Source organism: Gavialis gangeticus, unplaced genomic scaffold, assembly GCF_001723915.1.
Source record: "Gavialis gangeticus isolate Ggan-Ray unplaced genomic scaffold, GavGan_comp1, whole genome shotgun sequence".
Lineage (NCBI taxonomy): Eukaryota > Metazoa > Chordata > Crocodylia > Gavialidae > Gavialis > Gavialis gangeticus.
This window is the reverse complement of record NW_017729028.1, coordinates 22403157-22426917: the sequence shown is the minus strand read 5'-3', so window position 1 is coordinate 22426917 and position 23761 is coordinate 22403157. Positions and strand designations below refer to the sequence as shown.

Sequence of the window (23761 nt, the reverse complement as noted above, 5' to 3'; positions counted from 1 at the left end):
CCTCTGACGCAACCACCAGATTGCCCAGCGTATCCTGCAGGGGTCCCACATTACCCGGCGCCTTCTTCATCCTCCCAATATATTTGAAAAAGGACTTTTTGTTATCCTTAATCTTGGACGCTAGTCCAAGCTCCATGTCCGCCTTGGCCTTCCTAACAGCTCGCCTACAGGCCCGAGCTGAGTAGGTATACTCCTCTTTGGAGATTTCACCCCCCTTCCACCAGGCGTACGCCGCCTTTTTGGCAACACAAGACATATTTTTCTTCAGAAAATGTTTTCTCTTTTCCTAAAAGAAACTAGAAAATTTACTATTGCCTAGGGATATATTATTCAGTTTAAATTCAAAGCAAGAACAAATATAATTTTATTGGAATATACACTAATTTGCTATATTTATATTAGGTTTAAACAACACAACATACTAAGCAAAAATAGTCAAAAGATATTGTTTAATTAGTTCTGTAGTCATTATAGTTAGATGCACAACTCATATTCAGATTCATAAAACAAAATCTAGAGTTCTTGAGCATCTTGACAGTGTATCAAACACTTCACTGTTGATCATTTCCATACCCGAGTTAAGGTTTCTAGCTAGGACTGAAAACAATCTGCAGGGTTGAGAGAGAGAGAGAGAGATGTTACCAAGAGTAGCTAACAGACATCAACATTGCAGAAGAAAGGATAACTTAAGTAATAGAACACAAAGACCATTTAAAGAAGAGAGTTAGTTATTAGTATTTATGGAGTGAAGAGAGATTAGCAGGAATCAGGTGCATTATAATAAGCAATGAAATCAGTTGACTGCATGAATAGAAATGCTGCAGCCCTCCCAAGGCAGTTGGTTTTAAAGTTGGGTGGAGCTGGGATAAAAAACTATGGGCACAACTACACCCCCGCTCCCCTGAATCCACCCTTGGGACATCTGGAATGAACATACGTCCTTAATCCAGATCCAGATAGATGCATGTGTAACCTGGCAGTACTCCAAGAGGTACCCCCTCTCCAATTGAAGGGATCAAAGCAGGTGCACAAGCACTGTGGGACGTGTAGGGACTCTCTTCCCCCTATAGAGCAGAGCCAGACCACCAATGGGGACTTAACCATATACCTTTTAATACTGGGAAGGTAACAGGCATAAAAATCAGAAGGTATAGTGGACATTACAATGCCCCAAGGGGGCAGGATTCAAAGGTTAGACTCTTACAACCATTGACAAAAAAAAACAAACAAACAAACAAAAAAACAACAACACAGGGTTAACAAAATATAAAACATAAACAGCAGAACAAACAATACAGGTTGGTGAAATATAAAAAAAGGCACAAAATGCAAAATGTCAAGTGACAAGGAAACATAGGGCCTTTGTACCTGGAGGGGGAGAAAGGGGGGAAAACACAATGGCCCCTTTCCACTGCAAGGAAATTTGTTTCTTGTTAGCTTACTCACCTCAAGTCACCTCAGCTGGAACTTGAGCCCAGATCTCCCATATGGTAGGTAGGAGCATTGCCACACAGCCACCACTGGTGGCACTGCTCCAGCCTGCTAGGGGTCTTGACCTTCCCAGAGCCCCGCCTCACATTGAGCTGCCCAGCCTCTGATTGGAGGAGCTGGAAGCAGAACTGGGAACCTCTCAGGTCACTGCTCAGATCCTTGCTGGAGTGGAGGAGAGCTTTTTCTGCTGGCTGCAGCCTCTCCTAGGGGATCCTGGAGCCCAATGGGGAGCCTCTCCTGCCAGCTGCATGCCACGCTGTTGAGGGTCCCACTGCTAACTGCAGGTCCTGTTCTTTCAGGCTCTTCTGGGGCACTACTCCTACCCCACTGGCTCAGCTCTGTGAAGCTCCTTCCTTGTTGTCCCTCACTGGTCTCTCCTGAGTCAGCCCACGCTGCCCCTTTTATCCCCCTCCAGGTGACCCAGGGGGCCAATCAGGGGACACAGGGGGGAGGGGGTGAGTCTCTTGGGCCTGATTGGTGCGGAAAGGGAATCCCAAGTCCTCCAATCAACTTTTACCCCTTCAAAACCCCTGGACCAAATCATTACCAGATTGGTGAGGAAAGGGAATCCCAAGTCCTCCAATCATCTTTTGCCCTTTCAAAACTCCTGGGCCAGGTCACTGCCAGCCAGTCCGTCAAATGTGTTAAAAATTACCTTTGTCACAGCTGGCATTGTGCCAGTCTCGATCAGTGGCATGACTAGAGCAAAGTAACAAGGGGAACTGCCCTGAGCATTGATGGTGATGGGCGTGAAAAAAACAACTGTTGCTACAGCCACATGATCAAGATCTGCAGTCACATGTACCGCAGCCACATGATCACTGGAAATTGCTGCTGCCCCTGTGTGTGGAAGCTGCCCCAGGTGCCCAGCTATGTTCTTATGCTGCTGGTCTTAATAGATGGCCACAGACAAACACATTCAGAAGATCAAGGTTGAGGCCCATTGCAGGGAGGGAGAGGGAGTGCACATGTGCTTGTGTAACAGCAGGCTCTGCCATATGTCTTTCTGATAGTTTAGGACATCTCAGAAGCACTCAAAGGAAAAACCAGAAAGTTCCCAGAGGGATTCTGGGGCTTTTATTATAATGTTCAATTAACTCTTGGCTGGGATGCAATACTTGTTGAAACTTGGTTCACTGCATCAGCCTGCACAAGCTCAAATCATTTGCTAAAAGCCTTTAAGTCTATCAGTCTTTTCTACTCTGCTCCCTTCCCTGCCGCTTTGTGTCGCTGCTCTGTGTTTAGCCCAACATGGTATCAGAATTAGCTGGAGCAAGGGGAAGCTGCAGATTTCTATAACCATGCTCTGCCCCGCTTTATTGAAACTGGAAATATTTCTCCCTAGAATTGTGTTTACGGAGAGATTCTTGAAAGCTTCATTAAATGCACAGTGCTGCCTCTTGACCTCGAAACAACCTTACAACATTACCCAAACCCATTTGCTTAAGTGCTCTCATTTTTCACCTCTGTGACAGGTTTGCTGCTTGGCTGTACTTCTGGCTTGGACTGTACTAACATGAAATGATCCTGTGCTAGAAGTTCTTGTTCCTGCAGCTGTCTGAGCCATCAAATGCCTCTCATCTGGGCTATGGGCAGAGGAACTTCAGGTTCTCTCCTGTCCTTTGAATACAATAAAAGCAAATATGGATTTTGTTAGGAGCTCATAGTCTAAGTCTGTCTCCTACTGAGCCTTCCCATTTACCTCAAAGTCAGTTGAATCTGACCCTCAGCCTGTTTTTATTAGTACTGCAGTGATGATCAGAGGTCAGCTTGCCATTGTGATGAGAGCTGTACTAACAAGAGGGACCACCCCTGTCCCAGATCGTTAATATCCTTAGGGAAAGGAAATGTGACCCACTGGCTGCTCAAGGATTTTGGGAAATTGGTTTCAATTCTTTGCTCCAAAGACCTCCTGTCCAGCCTTCAGTAAGTCACTTAGCTTCCCTGAGCCACAGCTCCCCATCTGTAAAATGGGAAGAACGATACATCCCTCCATCACAAGGGTGTGTGAAAATAAAAACAGTAAAGATTGAGGACAGCAGATATTCGAGCACTTAAGTAAACTGGTAGAAATAAGCATTTACATTTATCTGGAGGAGTTTGATATTTAATTGATCAAAAACACTTCATTTTGCAGGCCTAGATTCTGAAATTATTGTTAAAATCCTTTACCTTAAATGAGTTACAGAACAAGAGTAACAGCTGGAAGCTGAAGTGTAACATGTTGGAGACTTATTTTTAGTATCTATTCCTCTTCTTGTTATCAAGAAGTTTTTTATCACAACAAGGTTAGTTTATTAAAGTGAGGTGAATAAGTTAATACAGTTTCTGCTCCTGTTGTCTTTTCTCCCATGCTCACCAAACTAAAGTTAATTTACAGTATCCCTGTGGTTATGATAGACAAGATTTAAAGGTTCACATTATCCACTTGTGTAAAGCTGACTGTTATGGGCCTTTGTTGAACTAGGATATGGCCTGTTTTCTGTTCTATGGATAGGTAAAAAGAGGCACTGAAAGATCAAATGACTGGCCCTGTTCTCACAATGAGTTAATGGCAGCTTGTTCTGGAAAATGCTTCTTTCTGGACAGGCCCCTGTGCTCATATAGAGGCTTTTCCTTCTTTTCACCTTACTCTCCAATGCAGAGCACTTAGCAGGGCCAAAGCCTTCAACTGTTTGTTTGTGATTTGAATGACTGAGACTTGTACTATCCACACCCCATACTCACATGTGCTCTGGTACATCCCTCACATTTTTAGACAGCACTCACCCCCTCCTAAAGGAAGGAGGAGGATGGAGCCTGCAGTGAAAGACAGCATCTCATCATCAGCGAGCTATGTGGTAGCAGGGAGAAGATCCTATAATAAATCAACCAGCTGTATTGCAATCTTTAAGTCATGTTGTAGAAAGTAATAATTCTCTAGAGATACAGAGCAATAGTTGGAGAACTAGCTGGGATCATCTGTCTATAGTCTGAAAGGGACTGCTGGAATAACAAGTGTCACTGGGGGCCATCTGATCCAGCAATGGTTATTGTCTGCATAGAAAAAAATCTAGAAATTAGAGTGTGCAGTGAAAAAGAGGCAGAGGAGTAATATATAATCAGTATCTCTTCTTACCTGAGGTGTGAAACCAAACTTTTTGGTTGCTTGCAGATGTTTAAAAAAAACAATCCAAAACCTGATACTTTAAACTCTGTGCTGAGCCCAACACATGCCCAGAAGAGGCAGTGCACATTAGTTGAACCCGGTTCGCCCAACATCTGCAGAGATTGGGTATTTTAGTGGGGCTTTTTGGTGCTTGTATCTAATAGCTGATAAAAGCCCCAGTGAAGCGATCTATACAGACACTGCAGAGCCAGGTTGAAGCAATGTGCTGCTTCTTCCGGTAAAGCAGTTTTTGGGGTTTTTTTTAACATTTGCAAGCAGCCATTGTGAGCTCTGGAACAAAACCTGACCTTTATGTTTCTAAAATGGAACTTTTTACAACTCAGATTTGTACACTATGGTTGTAGAAGGGCTATTAAAACCAGCGAGAATTTGAAAGATGAGAAGGCTCAGGGCATTAATTAAAGAGCTGTATAGCCTATAATGTATGTTTACCATTTGTTTGCAGCTAACCCAGGTAGGCAACAGTCAAGCCTCTGGATCATGGTGTACATGTAAGAGGTCTAATCAGGTGTCTGATGAATCCACTTGTATGGGGTCCTGTGACCATCACATCAAGACCTTCAACATGTATGCCTTGGCGAGGCTATGGAGGAGTGGAGGCTGCCCAAGACCTATCCCCCCCCACCATGGAGACAGAATCCAAAGGCCAGACCAAGCCCAGATGTTCAGTTCCCCGATGGTTGTAGCTTCTGCCAGAGAACAACAGACAAGAACTGCTGCTGACTGCCTAATGCGTAAGTCAGGGTGCAGTTCTGTCAGGGCAGTGTCCCTTAGCCTTTCTCCAACCAATGAGTACCCACAAAACAGTGGGGGGCAGGTTTTTGAGCTACTTTAATCTGGAGGTTGCAACATTGTGGTATTTAATAGGAGCTACTTCATCACAAGTAGTCCCACCACATTGCTACTGGGCCCTCCAGTCAGATGCAGTTTACAGTCATACCCAGGCCCATAGCCCAGGTGCACTGATAGATGCTCATTACTATTCAAAAAGGAGCTAGGGGGTCTCAGGAAAGTGCTTGGTGTTGACCCTACTGTCATGAGGCATCATGGCAGGTTGCATTTTCAGTAATGGAGGGGTCAAGAGCTGATTGGGCAGTGGGTTGTCCCTAAAGTTGTCCATCAAATTTGTGCTGCCTGTGGCAGTGTTATCCCTATTCAGTAGATAAATAGGCCTAAGTCTTCTCTATTTTATGGGCACTTGACAGTCTCACTGACTTCAGTTGAAAAGCACTAGTCTGAGTTGTAAAGTATTAATGCCTCGTTGTGCTTGGAGCACACACAACATCTCTGGGAAGTAAATCATACTGTTGCTGTTTTACAGGTGAAAAATTGGAAAGACAAAAATACTGACCTTTCTAGGACCACACAAGAGTCTATAGAGGAGCTGGGAGTCAAGTGCCTAGACAAATGGGAATATTTTGTGCATTGCTCAGTAGGTTAAAAGATTAGGGTTTGAGGAGGAGTACCGTTTAGATGGAATTTAGATGCTGAAGTCCAATAATGCACATCACAAAATCTCTGCCTAGTCATGTAAGTACCAGAGAGTTCATAGGCAGTTTAAATTTTCTTCAGCAAAATTATTTAGGAATCTTGAGTTTTTGCCGCTGTGCATGCTGAGGGTTTCCTCCATCTTAGCTGAGTGAGCATCTTGGAATCTACCTCATGCTGAAGGCCATTAGGGATTTGCAAGCTGGCATCTCTGGGCACCTATACATGTGCTGGACATCTGCTCCAACACATGTTAATTAGCGCACGGCAGAGCAGACTTGATTAATGGAGTCTGCTAGAGCATGCTATTACCACACCCCAACAGCCTCTGTGTCACGTCTGTTCAGAGCCCCTGAGCTTCAAAATGGCAGTGGGGGCACTTGAATGAAAACTTGTCAAATGAGCTTTAGTTCAAGTGCTCCCTCCACCATTTTGAAGCACGGGATGCTGAATACATATGATCTTGTGGACACTTTAATTAAAACAGCTCCTGGAGCCACTCTAACTACAGCACCCACCCCTTCTCTCCCCGACCCCAGAGTACATGTATAGACATTCCCTGTGTCTAAATCTCCTAAAGGTCCAGTCCACCAGACCCACAGCAACAGCACTGAGTCCAACACAAAGCATAGCAGCTGTTTTTGTTCAAAAGTAGGTTTAGAAGAGCAGGAACACATCTGCACTAGGAAGAGTGGGGAGTGTCCCTTCCGCCAGGCCTAGTCCATAGCCAAGTGTTTAAGGCACTCTCCTAGGAGTTGGGAGATGTGAATTAGAACCCCTTTAGGCTGCAGAGAATCAGAAACCCAGGTATCCCACTTCCTGGGTGATCATACTAAGTACAAGGCTATTACATGAAAGGGGGCAGCTAGGGTTGCCAAATCTGTTTGAACCTATTCTAGGAGGTTTCATCAATGACATTAATTATGGTGCATAGACTTCACGTCAGGAAGGCAAATGCACCTGGCTATTAAATTTTAAAAACCCACTGGACTACTGTATAAATCAGATTCAACATTTTAGTATTTATTTTCATGAATGCCCTATAATTTATCTTCTGGGTGACTCTCAGCAGTCTCCTGGAGATTTATATCTAATTCCTGGAGATGCCAAGACAATCCTGGAGGGTTGGCAACCCTGTGGGCAGCATCAGCTGCTACCACCACTGCCGTATCTTGAAAGAAAAATGAGCCATCTGTAAATACCCAAAGGAATCATTTCAGTGCCCAAGTTCAGGAGAGAGCTGGGAGCTGTGAATCCCAGATGCATCCCTTTCCCCCATTTCCTGTTGGCTGCCTCTGGTGTTCCCCTGCTGAGCATGCTGCCAGTTATGAATTTCATTTGTATGCACCAGCCTCTCTCCATACATTGTACAGGGAACTTATCTCAGGGCTGCTCTGCAAGCTTACCATTGTTTTGCCAGGTAGCTGGATGCTCAGAGATGTGCACTGCCTCCTGAACCAGCAGCCAGGTAGGTGCATTCATGTGGCAGTTGGAGGAAGCTAGGGCACGTGTAGATGAAACACAGGCCCTACATTGAAGCAGCAGGTTTTTAAAAACATTGCTTCAATTTAGGGCCAAGTAAACCTCCGTGTCATGCACATGCCCATGCACTTACCTGTCTCTCTGGGGGCGGGGAGCAGAGGGCGAGCTGCCGGTGGGTGGAGCAGTCCCTGGCCTGTGTGGGGGCTGGTGTTTCCCTCCACAGCAGTAGCACTCCTACTCCCCCAGCGGCACTGTCCTGCAGGCATCTGACTCAGGTGGTCCTGGGAGGCACTGCAGCTGTGGAGGGAAGCACCGGGCCCCTGCACAACTCAGGCAGGCAGGCAGGCTCCAGGAAGGGGAAAAAAACATATCAGGTTAGCTGCTTTTTTTTTTCCCTGGGCAGAGCCAGCCTTCCCGGGCTGCTGCCAGGCTGCCTGCACGGGCTTCCTGCAGAGCCTCTTAGCTGCATGGAGCCTGGTGCTTCACTTCATGGCTGTTAGGACAGCAAACTAAAATTCCTCGGAGGAGTTTTAGTTAGCTGCGCCCCAAGTCACATAAGATGCATTACGCTGCCGAATTTGCTACAGTGGCGGGAATTACTGTGCAATATGCCACTGATGTGTGCAAACACCAACACCATTAAAGTGGTGCAAAAGCATTTAAGTTGCTTTAAGGTGTTGTGCACGCATGCCCCTTGTTTCGTCTACACACAGCCCTAGTTACCAGTAGTACTGATGTAAAGAGAAATTCTTGCAAAGTGCTTCTGATCTAGGTGAAAGCATTTGCAGAGTTGTGGTGTGTGTCTGAGTGTGTTGCTGCCTCACACAAAGAGGCAGGGATCCCAAAAGTTCAGCGTGACAATGCCTGAGGCCATATGTGTAAGGATGATTAAATCATGCTGGTTTAATAGTGTGATTCTGTTTGAAAGGTGCTTTTTGCATTCTTTCATCTCTCTTGTCCCTTCTAAGGATGTAATGTTGATCTTTCACTTTCACTAGTGGAGCAAATCTCAAGGAATAGGCTAACTTGAAGGAAAAAAGGAGACCAGTCTGAAAATGGCAGCATTGGTGATTGAAGCACTGCGGTATCACAGTACAATTTGGGGCACTGGCATTTGAAGTCCATTGTTGGGGGGATGTACAGTGAGGCTTACTAGGGCTTTGCAAAATGGCTGTTTCAGTTCAGTTTTGGTTTCAGAGGGACGGTGATTGGTTTTGGTGTTTCGGATCACTGTTCCATTTCGATCCGTCCTAATCTGTTTCGGAGTTTTGACACTATTTCGGTGATTCGGCCATAGGCTATAATGGGGAATCACTAAAATGCCTATAACTGTCGTGTCTAGCCTGAGTTTCAAGGAGATAGGTGCAGGGATTTTTGTGAAACTGCACCTCAAACTGTTCAAAGCAAAACTTGTATCACTTGCCAGCAGCAGCAGCATGCTGTCATTTTGCGTACAGATCTGCAGTGCCCTCGTTTCGTTTTCAAGGCTTTTGTTTTGTTTCGATTTTACTGTTTTGAGCTCGAAACACATCAAAACACTTTTGAAACGAAACGCGTGGAGAAATTTTGCACAGCCTTAATATATTCCAGTAATTCCACGTGTATGCCCTAGTGCACTATATGAGAATTGCATGATTATACAGATCACTGCTTAATGTATATTTTCTCAGTACGTTTCCAAATGCTTACTATATAAGAATTACGTAATTATGAAGGAATAAAATAGTTCATCAAAGATTTTTGCTTTGCGCTCTTACTTGCACTCATGGCAAAAACAGAAAATTGTGCCATTTTGCAGAATTGTTGATTGGTTAGGCTTTATTGAAGAATAGACTGTGGTTTGTGAGCATCGCTTGTCTTGACAGGTGTGATGGACATCTTAGGTCTGTATCTTTTAAGTCAACTGATTGTCAGGAGCAAATTCTTGCGTGGTTTTTATTTGGAAATAACTGTTTTAAGGGATGATGATTTAATCAAAGTGTTTTGTGTAGAAATCAGTCGGACTCATGTCAGGGTTCAGTGAGCTAATAAGACCAAAGTGATGAGTTATCCTTGTGACTAATTCACCAGATGTCACTGTTGCATGCAAAGGTTTGTGCACTGAGAAGTCATGGTATTGGAAGTGTGCATATACAAATCCAGTTAGAAAACAGCAAGTTGAGTTAGCTATTGCAGTCCTTTTGCTCTACGGAAGATATCTGCCCTTGCGGAGGCAGTGCCCAGCCTTTAGGAAGTGGGGTGCCTGGCTTGAGAAGTGCCTGTTTATCTCTGCATTTCCTCAGTTTTAAACATCTGAAGGACATTTCTTCTCTGACAGACACTCATAAGCCCATACCTGCAACCTAACTTCACCTTACTGAAGTCTTGCTTGAATGAGAGGATTTCTTCTTGTAATACATGTATCCATGATGACAGCTGCCCAGTCCAAGTTATCTCTTGGATGGACCCCATGTATTATTTAATTTTTAAAAATCCTATCTGCTATAAAATATTTCTATAGATTCAGTGTACATTAAAAAAACCAGACTGCTTAGGTGAACTCTGGTTTGGACAGGGGGACAGCAGTTGTGTGTGGTGTCCTGTCAACATTCACACCATTGCTTGGTCCCTGTGACACTCCAGTGTGTCATGTCTTATCTTGTTTTCTTTCCTATAGAGCCATTACCATGCTGTGATGATTGGTTTATTTTGTTTCCAGGCACAGCAGGCAAAAACAAGGACTAATCGACTCTTCTGAGCAGTAGGGATGGGGCAATAGTAATTCACTGAGGCTGGCTGAAGACCAGTTTCCACCAGGTGCATCCTGGGCTACAGGATCAAGTAGTCAAGGCAGTATACTTGTTAAATGGCATTGCTTACTTCCAAATCCTGTCAGGCTGCTGCTGGAAATTGCCACTGCCTTGGTAACCTGCAGTTGTCTGACATCACAAACTAAGATGCAGTGTGATGGGTCTGTCAGGGAAATCTTTAGCCGGTAGCATCCATTGTAATTTGCCAGGGGTTTTTCCGGAGATGGAAGTGGGAATTTGTCTGTACCTGGCCAAAAAGAGGGATGTCTTCAGATCTAATTTTCCAAAGAAACTCTAGGGCTGGAGCAGGGGCAGAGCATGATGTAGAAGAAAAGATTTGCCTTTTGTTCATTGGAGGCATCTCTGTTCATAGGCAGATAAAATTAGAGATTTTCCCATGTCCCTAGTTGCTTGTATCTGTTTTGCATTTGGATGCAGTGGGTATGGCACAGGCTGAGCAGCAAATTCAGTCACAGTAGCAGCACAGTGGGAATCATGTCTCTTATGCTAGGGAGCACAGCGTGAAACAGAAGGGCTGATGAGCATATACGATGGGCTACATGCTGGATGATGCTGGGGACAGCGAGGAGATGAGGTGCATTGTATGATTAGGGAGCGTGAAATTAAACCTCTGCGAAACAGGTTTTGAACGATCAAACAGTGACTTTCCATAAGAATAGCAAAGCATATTTAGAGTTTGATTTTCAGAGGTGCTGAATGCCAGCCAATGCCTGCTACAGTTGTGAGTGCACAGCACTTTTGAGAATAAGGTGGTAGTTAGTTAATTCTGTATTAAAATTTTATGACTGAATAGTTCTAGTAAATTATTCCATCCTGCTCGAGCCAGAAACAGCTATGCCTTATCCATCGTTCCCTATTTCGTTGTTCAGGGAGCCAACCATTCATACCACAAATGACTGCTGTTTCCATTTCTCATTCTTACTTCTCAGAAGCCATAGAAATCATTGTCACCACTGCGTGAGGTGTTGACTTTGGTGTGGTAGATACACATGTTTGGATTTCAAATTCCTCTCCTCCCTTTCTTCTAGCATCCTTATGTTACATACAAAGGGAAATTAATAAGAAGTGCATGAACAGAGGGAAGTGCCCAGTGCACTTATGAAAAATAGGAATTCCTTATTCATGGAGCCTCTCCCTCTCCTTCTGTGTCTGGTTCTCACAATCCCTGTAGCACACAGTAAAGATGCATCAGGTGGGTGGGACTTTTTACATTCTCTTCATTTCAGATAAATTGACTTTGGTCACAAAGTTGCCCAGGACGTATCATGCATACATGTTAATTGGTTGTATTTCATTAGAGAAGTCATTCTTATGCTCATTCGTATTATGTGGGTTTTTTTCTGCGTAGTTCAGGTATTTGTCTACTAGGTACACGCTGATTTCCCAGCATGAGAAGCTGTCCCTGTGCAGGGGTTTATGGTTTAAAGTCCTAAGGCCTGAACCAGATGCTTATCATGCAAATGACTGTGTCTGTGCTTGAGGTCTGTGCTGTTTAAGCTGGGATCTGGTTGAGGAAGCAGCTTCATTCACATGATAGTAGTACCGAAGGCAGTACACCCATCACCAGTAACTCCAGAATATGCATCCCTCAAGAATGGGTGTATCTTCATTCCCTACTTTTTCTCCTTCTTCACCACCCAGAGGAAACAGCACCTGCCCCTGGGTAAGACAGGGAACAAAGGGAGAGCAGACACAGGCTAAGACCTGAATCTGCTTCCTCTAAGACCTAGACCAGCTTCTGGCTGCCAAGAAGGAGTTTTCGTATCTCTCTTCCCAGTGAAGTGGCACCACTTTCACGCCACTGCCAGTGTGGACGGATATAAGGTTCTCTCGAATCCCTTATCACATACCAGTGAGGACCATTGAAAGACTGCCTCTTTGTCAAAACATCACACCTCTTCCCACAAAAGTGTAGATCAGGGACTTCTTGTCTCCTTGTCTTATCTGGCTTGAAAAAGAGAAATGGAGCTCTTAAATGCATTATGCCTACCTTTGTGTCAGTCATTAAACTTATAATTGTCAACCAAACTTGTAATCTCATTAAAAACAATGCTGTGGATGTGACATGACCTGTCTTCCATAAAACCACTTTTACTGATATTAATGGATTCAATCAGTAAAGAATGAAGAGGCTGATATCATTAGTATCAGTCTTCCTGTGATTTTACCCATCAATGTCAAGTTAACTGACCAGTAATAAACTTTACCATCCCATTAATTTAGCCTTTTTAAATATCAGCGCAATGTTAGTTTGTTTTTTTTCCAGCCGTGTGACACTTCCTCAAAATTCTGAAATTCAATAAATAATGCGAGTAGCTCAGAGAGCTCCTTTTAACATTCTTGGAGGGCAGTCTTCTGGTCCTGCTGATCTGAAAGTATCTATTTTTAGCTGTTACTGTCTAACATCATCCCTTTCCCTTTGGAATAGAAAATATTTCATTATCAGCAGAAGCTCCCTGTGTGCCATCCTGCTTTTTCACAGACACAAAAGAGAAATATTTATTGAATATTTCTGCCTTTTCTTCATCGTCATTGCCAGTTTTCCTGTCTCTGTCTTGTATTGGAATTGTACCATTGCCAGGCTTACTTTTGTTTCTGATTATATCATCTATACTGGTCTAGAAGATCAAAGTAAATGGCAACATACTTCCTATCTGACTTCCTTCCTTTGAGATAAACTGCAGTGGCCTGCAATAATTTTCTGTGCTGTTCTGTTTTACTGTGAATTTAGATAAAGAGTTTTCATGGGAATACTCATATTTATGGTTAGAGTTACGAATTACTGTATGTCAAAGGGTATCTGTATGTTTTCCAATCACAAGGAAGTATGATGTCATAAAAAAAATAAAGCCAGATTTTTAAAACATCTCAACAGGCAGTAGCTTCCCTTGAGAACAGCAGCAGCTCCTAAGTGCTGCCTGCTTAATTAGGTTCCTAAATGGGAACTGAAAATCTGGCCTTTACTGTTGTGTTTTTTTCCCCATCTGTTGAATTTTTAGAACTCTAATCCAAGACTGGCCTGCTTTGGAGATCTCAGAAAAGAATTGATTTTCCCACTGAGTGTTGTTTCTTATCTATGATACTTATTCTATGTATTAGAAATGTCCTTGCTTTTTTATCCTTTAAAGCCATTTAAATCATTGTTAGCTGTCACTTCTGTTCCAGTGTCTTTAGTGTCTTCTGCAAGAAAGGGCTGGCTGTTGGAGGTGAGATTTCACCACAGCAAAGGCTTGTCACTGTTGCTTTGTGCTTAGCAGTCAGGCAATGCTGAGATTTCCCATTCTGCACCCCTTGCCCAAAGCAGATAAAAATGACCTCCTCTGTCTTGACTGTTGTTACCACGTAGCTTTGGAAAATGAACACAGCTGGAATAAAAAGAAAAAAAGCAGATGACATTTTTGTTTTCTGCATGAACCAATGCATAGAGTCTTTGTTTTACAGGAATGCGTGTTTGCCAAAGAAGTGTCGTTATTACTGCTATTTTAATAGTGCAGCTGTAATTCAATCCCATTTTCTAAACAAAGATGTGTTTGTGCTTAAAAATGCATATTGGTATTATTTGAGATTTCATCTGAAGTGCAATATTTCAGATCCTAATCTGAAACTTTTCCTTAGCATTTTCTTTCCAAAACACACATTCTAATTCTGTGTTTCTGTAGCATAACAAGCCAAGTTGGTTCTGAGACAGGGGAGGTTGTGGGAATGGGGAACAGCACAAGGTGAGGGGTGCTGGTTCCAAGAGCATGGGTTAAGGGGCGTGGAAGAGGGACAGGAGGGAAGCAGCTTTATTATTTATTTGTTCATCAGTTTTCAACCTTTTTTGTACCAGGACCCATTTGTAAACATCAATAGCCAGCCCCAACTCAGTGCCCCTTGCTCCTGATCCACTGCCCCCAGGCCCCAGCCCCCCAGTGTGTGGCAGAAGCAGGGGTTGTGGGGCTTGCAGGGCCCAAGTGGCCCCAAGCAGCCTCTCGCAGGCTGGATTTCTAAGAGCCTCCACTTCTGCTGCACATCAGGAAGTAGGTGGAGAAGCTCGAGAGAGTCCAGAGGAGGGCCACACACATGATTAGAGGCCTAAAGTACAAGGAGAGGCTAAAAGACTTGGGATTGTTCAGCCTGGAGAAGAGAGGGGATGTGGTGGCAGCCTATAAGTGTATCAAGGGTCTGAGGGAGCATCTGTTTACCAAGGTCCCCCAGGGGAGGATAAGAAATAATAGGCACAAGCTGATTGAGGATTGCTTCGGGCTAGACATAAGGAAAAACTTCTTTACAGGTCAGATGCCGGGGGTTTGGAACAGGCTCCCCACAGAGATGGTACAGTCACCCACCTTGACGATCTTCAAAAAGTGTCTGGATGCTCACCTTGCTGGGGTCATCTGATCCCAGCAGTCTTTGCTGCCCAAGTGCAGGGGGTTGGACCTGCTGATCTGTAAGGTCTCTTCCAGCCCTTAACAACTATGAAACTATGAATGTAATGTAGAGATGAACCACACAAAGAAGACAATAGAAGCATCCATGGGGGCCAAATATAGAAATGCTTCTGGAGGTTCGTGTGGGACAATATTCTTGCAACCAGCGGCTTCATTCCTCATGGTGTGGGCTGGGCACAGGGTCTCTGTTATCTACCGCCCTGAACTCCATTGCCTTCCCCTCAGCTTGCTTTACCTTAATGGACCATAATTAACAAAGCAGTCTACTGGTGGATGGCTCTTTCCTCTGCACTTCCGTAGGATGGAGCCTTGTGGTGGAGCTTCATGAATACACTTGCTCTTGAGGCTGCCTTGCCATAATATCCCTATTGCTCTTGCGGCAGCAGCAGAGACTGGTACAGCTAAATACAGAACTGTGGGAATTATTTCTCAGCCTGACCCCAAGTAAGCCACATTACAGGCACACATGAATCATTTGGGATTATGTCACTGGTGTCCTTAGAAGGGCAGGAAGAAGCAGCTTGACAACAGAAAAAAACTACTTTCTCCTGGTAACGCTTAAAAAACATTCCCTGTGATTTCTGTGCTTTCAGCCCAGTGCTTTGAAGATGCCAATGATAGATCCTGGCAAAACAAAAACTGAGCAAATATAATCAGGAGGATTTGGTCACCAGACTAAACAGAAATATTAGTAAGATTTTTTTTGGTTCTTTTTTTCTTTTTACACAATTCTGTGGTGACGTTAATATTCTGGCTCTTCCTTTCTTCCTGTCATTTCCCTCTACATCAGTGGTCTTCGGTGAGTGGCTTATATGAAGGACTGCTCACTTTCACGAGTAAGAGGTTCACATTCTGAATCTTACAATTTTGCAGGGATTATAAGTATTCCAGTAAATAAGGCACCAAAACGGAACTTGGGTAGAATTTAGGCATCAAAAGTTGAAAAAAGCAATCCAGATTGCACCTCTTTTGTTCAGCGCACCTATTTCTGCCTGAAACGATTCTCAGGTTCTTAGACTTCAGGCTACTGAGCGTGGCCTGGCACAATGGAGTTTAAGCAGGTAGGCGTCGAACTCTCACTTAAGCTCTGCTGCAGTCTGGACCAGAGCTAGGGTGGCATCTGAACCCCTGAAGGGATTCAGTCTGTTAAATTCCCATGCAGCACATCTGACACCACAAAACTGAGCACCAGTGGCTGCTGGCACTTGAAAATACACCTGGTGGGCATGGCGTCAGGGCTCACTTTTGCATCATAGCATATTAGAGATTACAGAACTCACCCAGGAAGTGGCAGATTTGAGTTCTGCCTTAGTTCAGGGGGGTTAAACCTATATCTGCCACCTCCCAGGAGAGTTCCCTAACCACCAAGCTATAAAATAGTCTGGGTGAGGGCAGTCTCCACCTCTTCCTGTTGGGGCTAGACCATGGGGTAGCCAAAAATACAAGTGTTGTAGGAGCAGAAGGTGAACAAAAAAGAGACAGGATGATTTCCTAGCCTCTTGAGTAGGGCGCACTCTTAGGAAGGGTTGGAGTGCCGGACTCTGATCTGTGCTCTCCAGGCTATATCTGCCGTATACCTAGTGACTATCTAGGATAAAATGCATAAACAGTCCAGGAAGAAGGAACGAGAACCCAGGGTTTCCCCCTTACTAAGGAAAAGCAGTTGTCACAGCTGGGATGGAGGCAGTAAGGGCCAGGCATCAGGAGCCCAGGTCTAGTCAGGACAGCACCTGTAGGCCAAAGATGTGATCAGGAATGGGCTGGGGTCAGGGAGCCAGAGTCGTTGCTAGAAACAAGCAAAGGTCCAGGATCCAGAATCAGGAAGCTGCAATTCAAACTGGGATCAGGAAGCCACCGAGACCCTAGAGTGAGGAGCTGAGCGCTGTAGTTAGCACAAGCCAAGGGCTGGAAGCCAGACTAAGCTGCCAGGAGTTGAAGAACAGGGACCAAGAGTCAAGGCAAGATGCTGGGATTTGGGGCGTCTAGAAGTTCATTTGCAGACTTTTGCAGAGCCCTTCCTGCTGCTCTCAAGGCTCCGTCTCTTTGAGGGAGAGTTGGCCTCTGGCAGATGCATCAGCTGGGTGCCTGAGGGGTGATTCAACCCCGGGTGGAGCATGACTCATTAGCTGTCTCCACAGAAACCTGCTTCCCCTTGTTTCCTTTCCTTCTTGCCCCTTGAGGGGCCTAAACGGGGGTCTCCCACTATCTGGGTGATCCTTGTAGCCCCGAGGCTGTTGTGCGAGAGATGGGACTCCCACAGTGGGAGTGACTGTGCTGTGCTTTGTACTGAACTCAGTATTATTGGTGCATGTCGGTGCTTCCCCCCGGATGCTCCAGGACCCAAGTGACTGGCAGCCATAGCGTGAACCTCAGGCACATCCATGGGCCTCGCATTTTTGTCACCTAGCAGTAGGCACCCCCCTGCTCTGCGCCAGGAGCTCTGAATCAGCCGAGTCCTGCCTGGTCATTGGGCAGGGATCGTCAGTACTTACCCCATCCATTGGCAGCCATGTGCCGTGTGAAGCCTAGGTGCCTACAAAGACAGCCTGGTCCTAGGAGACTTGCCCAGTACCACCCAAGAGTTACAGCTGATCAGGAATTGAACCCAGGTTACCCAGGCCTGTGTTGTAACCACCTGCCCTTCCCTCTCGTACATCTTTTATGGCTCCTCACTGCGTCAAAACACTGAATAAAGAGCTCAGCAAATGCTTCCTCATCCGTTCTGCTGACCACAACGTGTCTCCAGGGCCTGCTGTGATTAAACATTACATGTGGGTCTTATGTGCTCTCCTCAAGCGCTTGTTGCTAGGAGCTGAATTGTCGGTGGCAACGCACCACCCGGGCTTTTGTCTTGTTTCTTATAAACTTGTTATAAAGTAATTGGACTCTGCTCTCGGCGTGTGGCTGTAATCCAACGAGTATTTTACTGGGCCTTTTAACACGCTTGGCATGCACCTGTTGTTATGGAGCTCAGTCCCTTCTTCTTTGGAGGGTAATGACACGTTGGGTGCCAATCGGTTTTGCTACAGGTTGAAACCTGAGTGGGTGGGTAAAGGAGATTTTTCTCTTGTGAGAGACATCTACTGGGTCTGCTCTGGCAACTTGTTAGCACACATCTGTTAAGGTTGTGGGTTCACAGTTCTAGACATTGTGTGCAAATGCTGTGATGCTCTAAGGTAGAGGCTTGTCCAGCTGGCAGCCCACTGGCCATGTACAGCTCACAAGGGGTTATGCTGCTGTCCCTGGGCTCCTGCCCATCCACTGCTGCTGCCATCATGGTCTCACTGCGACAGCAACCTCTTCTTCCGGTGGTGGGGCAATGTAGTGAGTGGCATGTGGAGCCGAGGGTGGGAACGGGGCGGCACGGGGTTCCATGCCTGTGTGGTGCGGTGGTGGGGATGGGGGTGTCTGCGAGGGCGTACATTGCAGCTGCGGGGAGGGAGTGTCAGGGATCATACATGCTCTCACTTTGCAGGGGGAATTATAGTTTCATAGATGTCAGGGACTGGAGGGGACCTTACAGATCATTGCTTCCCCCCTCCCCCCCCACACTTGGGCAGGAAAGACTTCTGGGCTCAGGTGACCCAAGCAAGATGGGCATCAAGACACAAAACATGCCCACTTTACCACCCCCTCCCCCACCTGGCCGAAACAGAGCTAGGTGGAGCAGGGAGATGGATATGGGCTGCCTGCTGCAGGCTTGGGGCTCCCTGCCCTGCTGCCTTTCCCCTGAGAGCCCCACACTGGTTGCACACCCTCTGCCTACTGGGCAGCAGTGGGGGGCACAGCTCCATGCTGCCACCACCCCCACTGCTGCCAGGCTGTCAGGGGACGCCTCACCATGGCAGTGCAGCCAGCACAGGGCTTCGTTGCTCCAGGCCCCACGCACTGACTTGGCTGTGCAACACCCCCAACCCCTGCTCCAGTCCCCACCCATGCTTCTGATTGAGCCCTGGGTGCCATAGGTGTTTGAGTAAAATTCATGACCTGGGGTACTTTCTCCAGCGGTCAGTGTGATGTAGGGCCTAGCAACCACTAGGTCTGCCTTCCCTTCAGCCAAACGTGCAGTAAGCTGTGAAGGAGGTCCCCTGTGTACGACATCCATCTTGGGACTCGTGAGGTTGCAGTGCTATTTTCTCTCCTATTTTCCCTGGACATGCACAGTATGCAGCCCAGCCCCCAACCTTGGGCCTTGTTACTGGGGAATAGGGTTTAATGAGGCTTTTGAAACGTTTGGTATATTTAATGTGTGCCTGTATCATATCCAAGCTGATCAGTGGACAGACTGGATGGCCTACACTCTGCTCCTTATCAAACCATTTCTTTTTACTCTGTTCCAGTGCTAGCTACTGGAATTGGTGATGTTTCTACTGCTATTCCCTGCAAAATTGAAAATCCTGCAAAGAATAAAGCAATTTAAACCAAATGTGAAAAGATTGTAATTGTGAATATGCTGCTTTATAAACAGAATGCTTTTAGTTCCAGTTGCTTGAGAATGCTTGTTTCACAATAGCAGCTGAATTTTGTTCTTGTCCTTTTTTAGATCTAAAAAACTGAAGAAGCTCCCACCTCCTCCAGCCAAGGAAGACAGGCCCAAGTTAAACATTTTTGATGAGGAAATAGATCCAGATGAAGGACTGTTTGGCCCAGTAAAGGATTTTTCATCCACCGGTTCCAAGGACTCATCAATCAAAGATAGTAAATCAGTTCTATCTCTGATCTGTAGAGTTAGATTGCTTTCCCTAAAGTTTTAAAAATGACTTTGGGCATTTAAAATGGATTGGTTTAACTTTGATTCGGACTCATCAATTTTAGGCCAGATTTTTACCTGGTGCAAAATCAGCTGGAGATTTAAAACAGCAGGACCTGAATTACAGGATTCATATACTGTTGGAACTTGGATTTACAGTTTTTATGGGTGTCTGTCTTATGTTGAAAAGCGAGATGTAAGCAGGCTTGGGTACAAACTATTCCTGAGTTCCTGAAGGGAATAGATTTAGAGGCCCTGCAAGTGCAATATGTCAACAATTTATTTCCTTGCACTTTGTGGATTTTTACTTTAAAATGGAAGTTTTGTATAAAAATCAATGCAATACATGGCTGGCTTCCTTTGCTGGCATCTGTGTTGGTGTTGCTTTATGTCATGTGCAGGTAACTAACACTTTCTGCTGGTTCCTTCTTTAGACCTAAAGTTATTTGAAGATCCAGACCTTGGTGGGACTGTTAAACTTGGTGACTCACTACTGCTGCCAACTGCCTGTGGACAGAAAGAGCAAAGATTAAGCACCAGCCTTGATGAGGACATTGAGGAGCTATTCAGGTATTTGTGTACCACGTGGCCCCATGATAGTAGTCTCCATCAGGCCTACCTGAGCAAGACTTTAACTGAAGCTTTGAAAACTGATCTGTACTGAAGTGGGTTAATGCTTTCATGTTCATATTAAATAATGGAAGAAGTTTATTTAAGAGCTTAGAAATCCATTACAGAAATATCCCTAATATCACACTTTGTAAAATAGCTCCCTGAGGTTGCTAGGGAATGAACTTGATTACCCAGGAAATCACTTCTGATCCTATGTTATTATATACCTAACACCTAGTGCCAAATTGTGGCACCTTTTCTTTTTCCAAGGTGCCTTTGCAAATAGTTTTCAGTTAGCTGGAGGGTAAATACCATCTCTGCTTTCCAACTGAAACTGTCTTGATGAATTTAGTTTTTGGAGCTGGCAGAATTTGTGAGCTCTTGGCTCTCAGCTTGAGCTCAAGTGGCTAGAATGTGCTGGCTTATAATTTACACTCTATATACAGTCGTAAAGGACTTGGTTATTGATGTTGTCCCTAATATTCATTTACATTTTGATCAGTGGTATATGAAGGTAAAATGCCCATATTTCAGAATGACGGGTAGGAAACAGTTTTCAGCATTCCCCCTGTCTAAAATAACGCAGTACAGAACTCATAGCTCTCTATATTCATACTCATATGTGTATCTTATAATTGAATGTACTTATCTTCATAACATTCTTGACTGAGAATTTTTTTGCCCCATTATCCGCATATTATCACATAGAGAAGTGATGCAAAGAGCAAAGAGTTGAACTTGAGCCCTCTGAGTCCCAGTCAGGGCCAAGCTATGTGTTGTACCATCCTTTCTCTCACCCAAGTCTTCAGTATTTTAATAACGTGTTCTAAATGGAAAAGAAAAATTCTGCTGGATGGTCTTAATCTCTTGGAACTAGTATGTCTGCAGTCACTGTTTGTGCAAAATGCATTGGTACTAAAATATTGGGCAGAAATACCCAACTTAATTTAACCAGAAGTTAAATTAAGTTATATGCCATCTCCTATTACACAGTGGCCATACATCTGATGTTTATCAGACACAATGTAGCAAGACATAATTTGATTTACTGAAGCAGAATATTGGGAGTGAGTATCCACACGCTTACAGTCTTGTATGTCTGCTTCAGCCTGTGCTAGCAATCTAGGCATAAAATGTTTGACCCAGATTGTTCAAATGAGTAAGAACATTTAGTGCAACCCCTGCCATAACTGCTACCCATTGGAGAAAGTCCATCTATCTCTCATATTCATGTACACAAAAGCAGCCAGTTTCCCTTCCTTTGTTACAGGGAAAGAAGCTTCTAATGTCTGCTAACTGCTGGACTGTGTTCTCATATAGCCTTAGGGTCATCATAGCCGGCAGCAAGTGACCAACTGCCAAAGTAGGTGATAATGAAAACAAGAAGAGAAGGTTATGGTGAAGTTCCAGCATTTTTTTCCTCAGATTATCACAGTGCCTTTAAGTAGCCAATCACCATCTAACTGGAAATGAGTAGGTGTAATGCAGCAGAAAATAAAGCCGAGGCCCAACAGAAAAAAATGCATTGGAAATTCTAGCTATGTAAAGAAATCTTAGCCCTCCTGGAGTTATGGACTGACAAACCTGTTTACCTTGCAGAGGAGAATGGAGAAGCTAAACTGGGAGAAATAGGAGGACTAAGGAAGGATATGATAAAGGATGGGAAGTAAAAGAGGACCTGGTTTCAGGAAATATATGGGACATGTGGAGAAAAAGAGAACTGACTATGAGCTAGACAAAATGTGGATGATGGAGGGAGAAAAAGGCAGTTTCTGCTGGCGTCTTCTGATAGAAACTCTTCCTCCGGGCCCAAAGAGAATTTGGGAGCCATCCAAATTTTTGCAATTGGCCATTCATCATGGGTACCTCAACTGAAGGCTTTTGGTGGTTCATCTCTGCATGGACTGTGCATCTGCAGCTCTCTAATTCCTGATTTTGTTCACACATACCCCAGATATGGAGCTGTGGTGCCATAGCTCCTGTTGAACCCTGGTAGTGGTGGTGTTTAGAAGCCTAGGCAGTAGCGTGGCCCTAAGTCTCTGGCAAATAAATTATTTTTAAAGGGACATAAGTTTTGGCCCTTTCTTCAAAAGTCCAAACCCTCCTGTGCTTGTAGGAATATTGGTGATGCTATCACATTGGAGCAAAATCTTCTCAGGGCATGTCCACATGAGCGCGCATGTGCGTCTTGCAGTGACTTCGGGATTTTTTTGTCAGGGATTTTTCAGTTTTCAAATAGGGGACACCAACATTTCTGCTAAGGAGGCAAGTGGTAGGACCCAACGTTCAAGTGCCCCTTTGCTCTGCCAGGTAAGAGTCTGACTAGGAATACCTGACTAGGAATACCAGCCTGTGCCAGACTGCTCTGAAAACTTTCTCCAAAGGTTGTGGCTGTCCAGTCAGGAAAAGGTAGATCTTGCTATACCTACCTTGAGAAGACCCTTCCTTCTGCTTCCTTTCTCTCCCACCTCTGGTAAGGTAGCCGTCACGGGGCCAGCATCTTTCACCTCACTCATCTGAGAAAGATCCTTTGAGATGAGCACCACCCTGCACAGTGAGAGTCTGGACCAGTGTCAGTATTTCACTGGCACCTACCAAATCTGGTTGGGACTGGTGACTTGCCTCTAACAGCACATCTAGCCTTGGCCCAAGGCCTCTGTCCCTGGCCCAGCACCTCAACTGATGATACTGCCCCTTTCCATATGTGGCTCTTGCTGCCCTCTTTAACAGACATGGAGTTGAATGAGGAGTCTCTGCTCCGGTATTTGGCAGATCATGCCTCCACTCTGCTCCAAACCAATACCCTCAGGAAAGATGCCGAGCCAAATGTGGAGTGTGTGTCCTGCAGAAGGGTGTATGGTCCCTACACCTTTCCTCATCCACTCTCAGTCTCTACCCTACTGTGATTTGCTGTGCAAACTCCCAGCTGCTTCTCTGTAGCCCTGGATGCTCCCAGCCCCCATGTCTGTGCTGCTGTCCAAAGCCAGGACACGATGTCCTGTGCCTCCCCATCTGTCACTCCAGAAGACATGAGCCTTGAGACATGAGGCATAAACATGAGCCTGCAATGCGATGCTGTGGCTAGTAAAGCGACCAAAATGCTGGCTTGCATCCATAGATGCTTCTCAAGCAAATCCCGGGACATCATTCTCCCCTTGTACTCAGCCTTGGTGAGGCTGCAGCTGGAGTACTGTGTCCAGTTTTTGGATCCACAATTCAAAAAGAATGTGGAGAAGCTTGAGAGAGTCCAGAGAAGAGCCACACGCATGATCAGAGGTCAGGAAAACAGACCTTAGGATGACAGGCTGAGAGCCATGGGGCTGTTTAGCCTGGAAATGTGCAGGCTCAGGGGTGATCTGATGGCCACGTATAAGTTTATCAGGGTTGACCACCAGTATCTGGGGGAACGTTTATTCACCAGAGCACCCCAAGGGATGACGAGGTCAAATGGTTATAAACTACTGCGAGACCGTTTCAGGCTGGACATAAGGAAGAATTTCTTTACTGTCCGAGCCCCCAAGGTCTGGAA

General features: G+C 45.1%; 1 protein-coding gene across 1 annotated transcript in view; it reads left to right on the top strand.

Annotated features, from left to right (window-relative positions):
• Positions 1-23761, top strand: part of HS1BP3 (HCLS1 binding protein 3) — a 102011-nt gene that overhangs the window by 53845 nt on the left and 24405 nt on the right. The window contains exons 5-6 of the mRNA XM_019520807.1: positions 19414-19568; positions 20055-20190. Coding sequence (XP_019376352.1) covers positions 19414-19568; positions 20055-20190 — 291 coding nt within the window. The remainder of the gene's footprint in view (positions 1-19413; positions 19569-20054; positions 20191-23761) is intronic.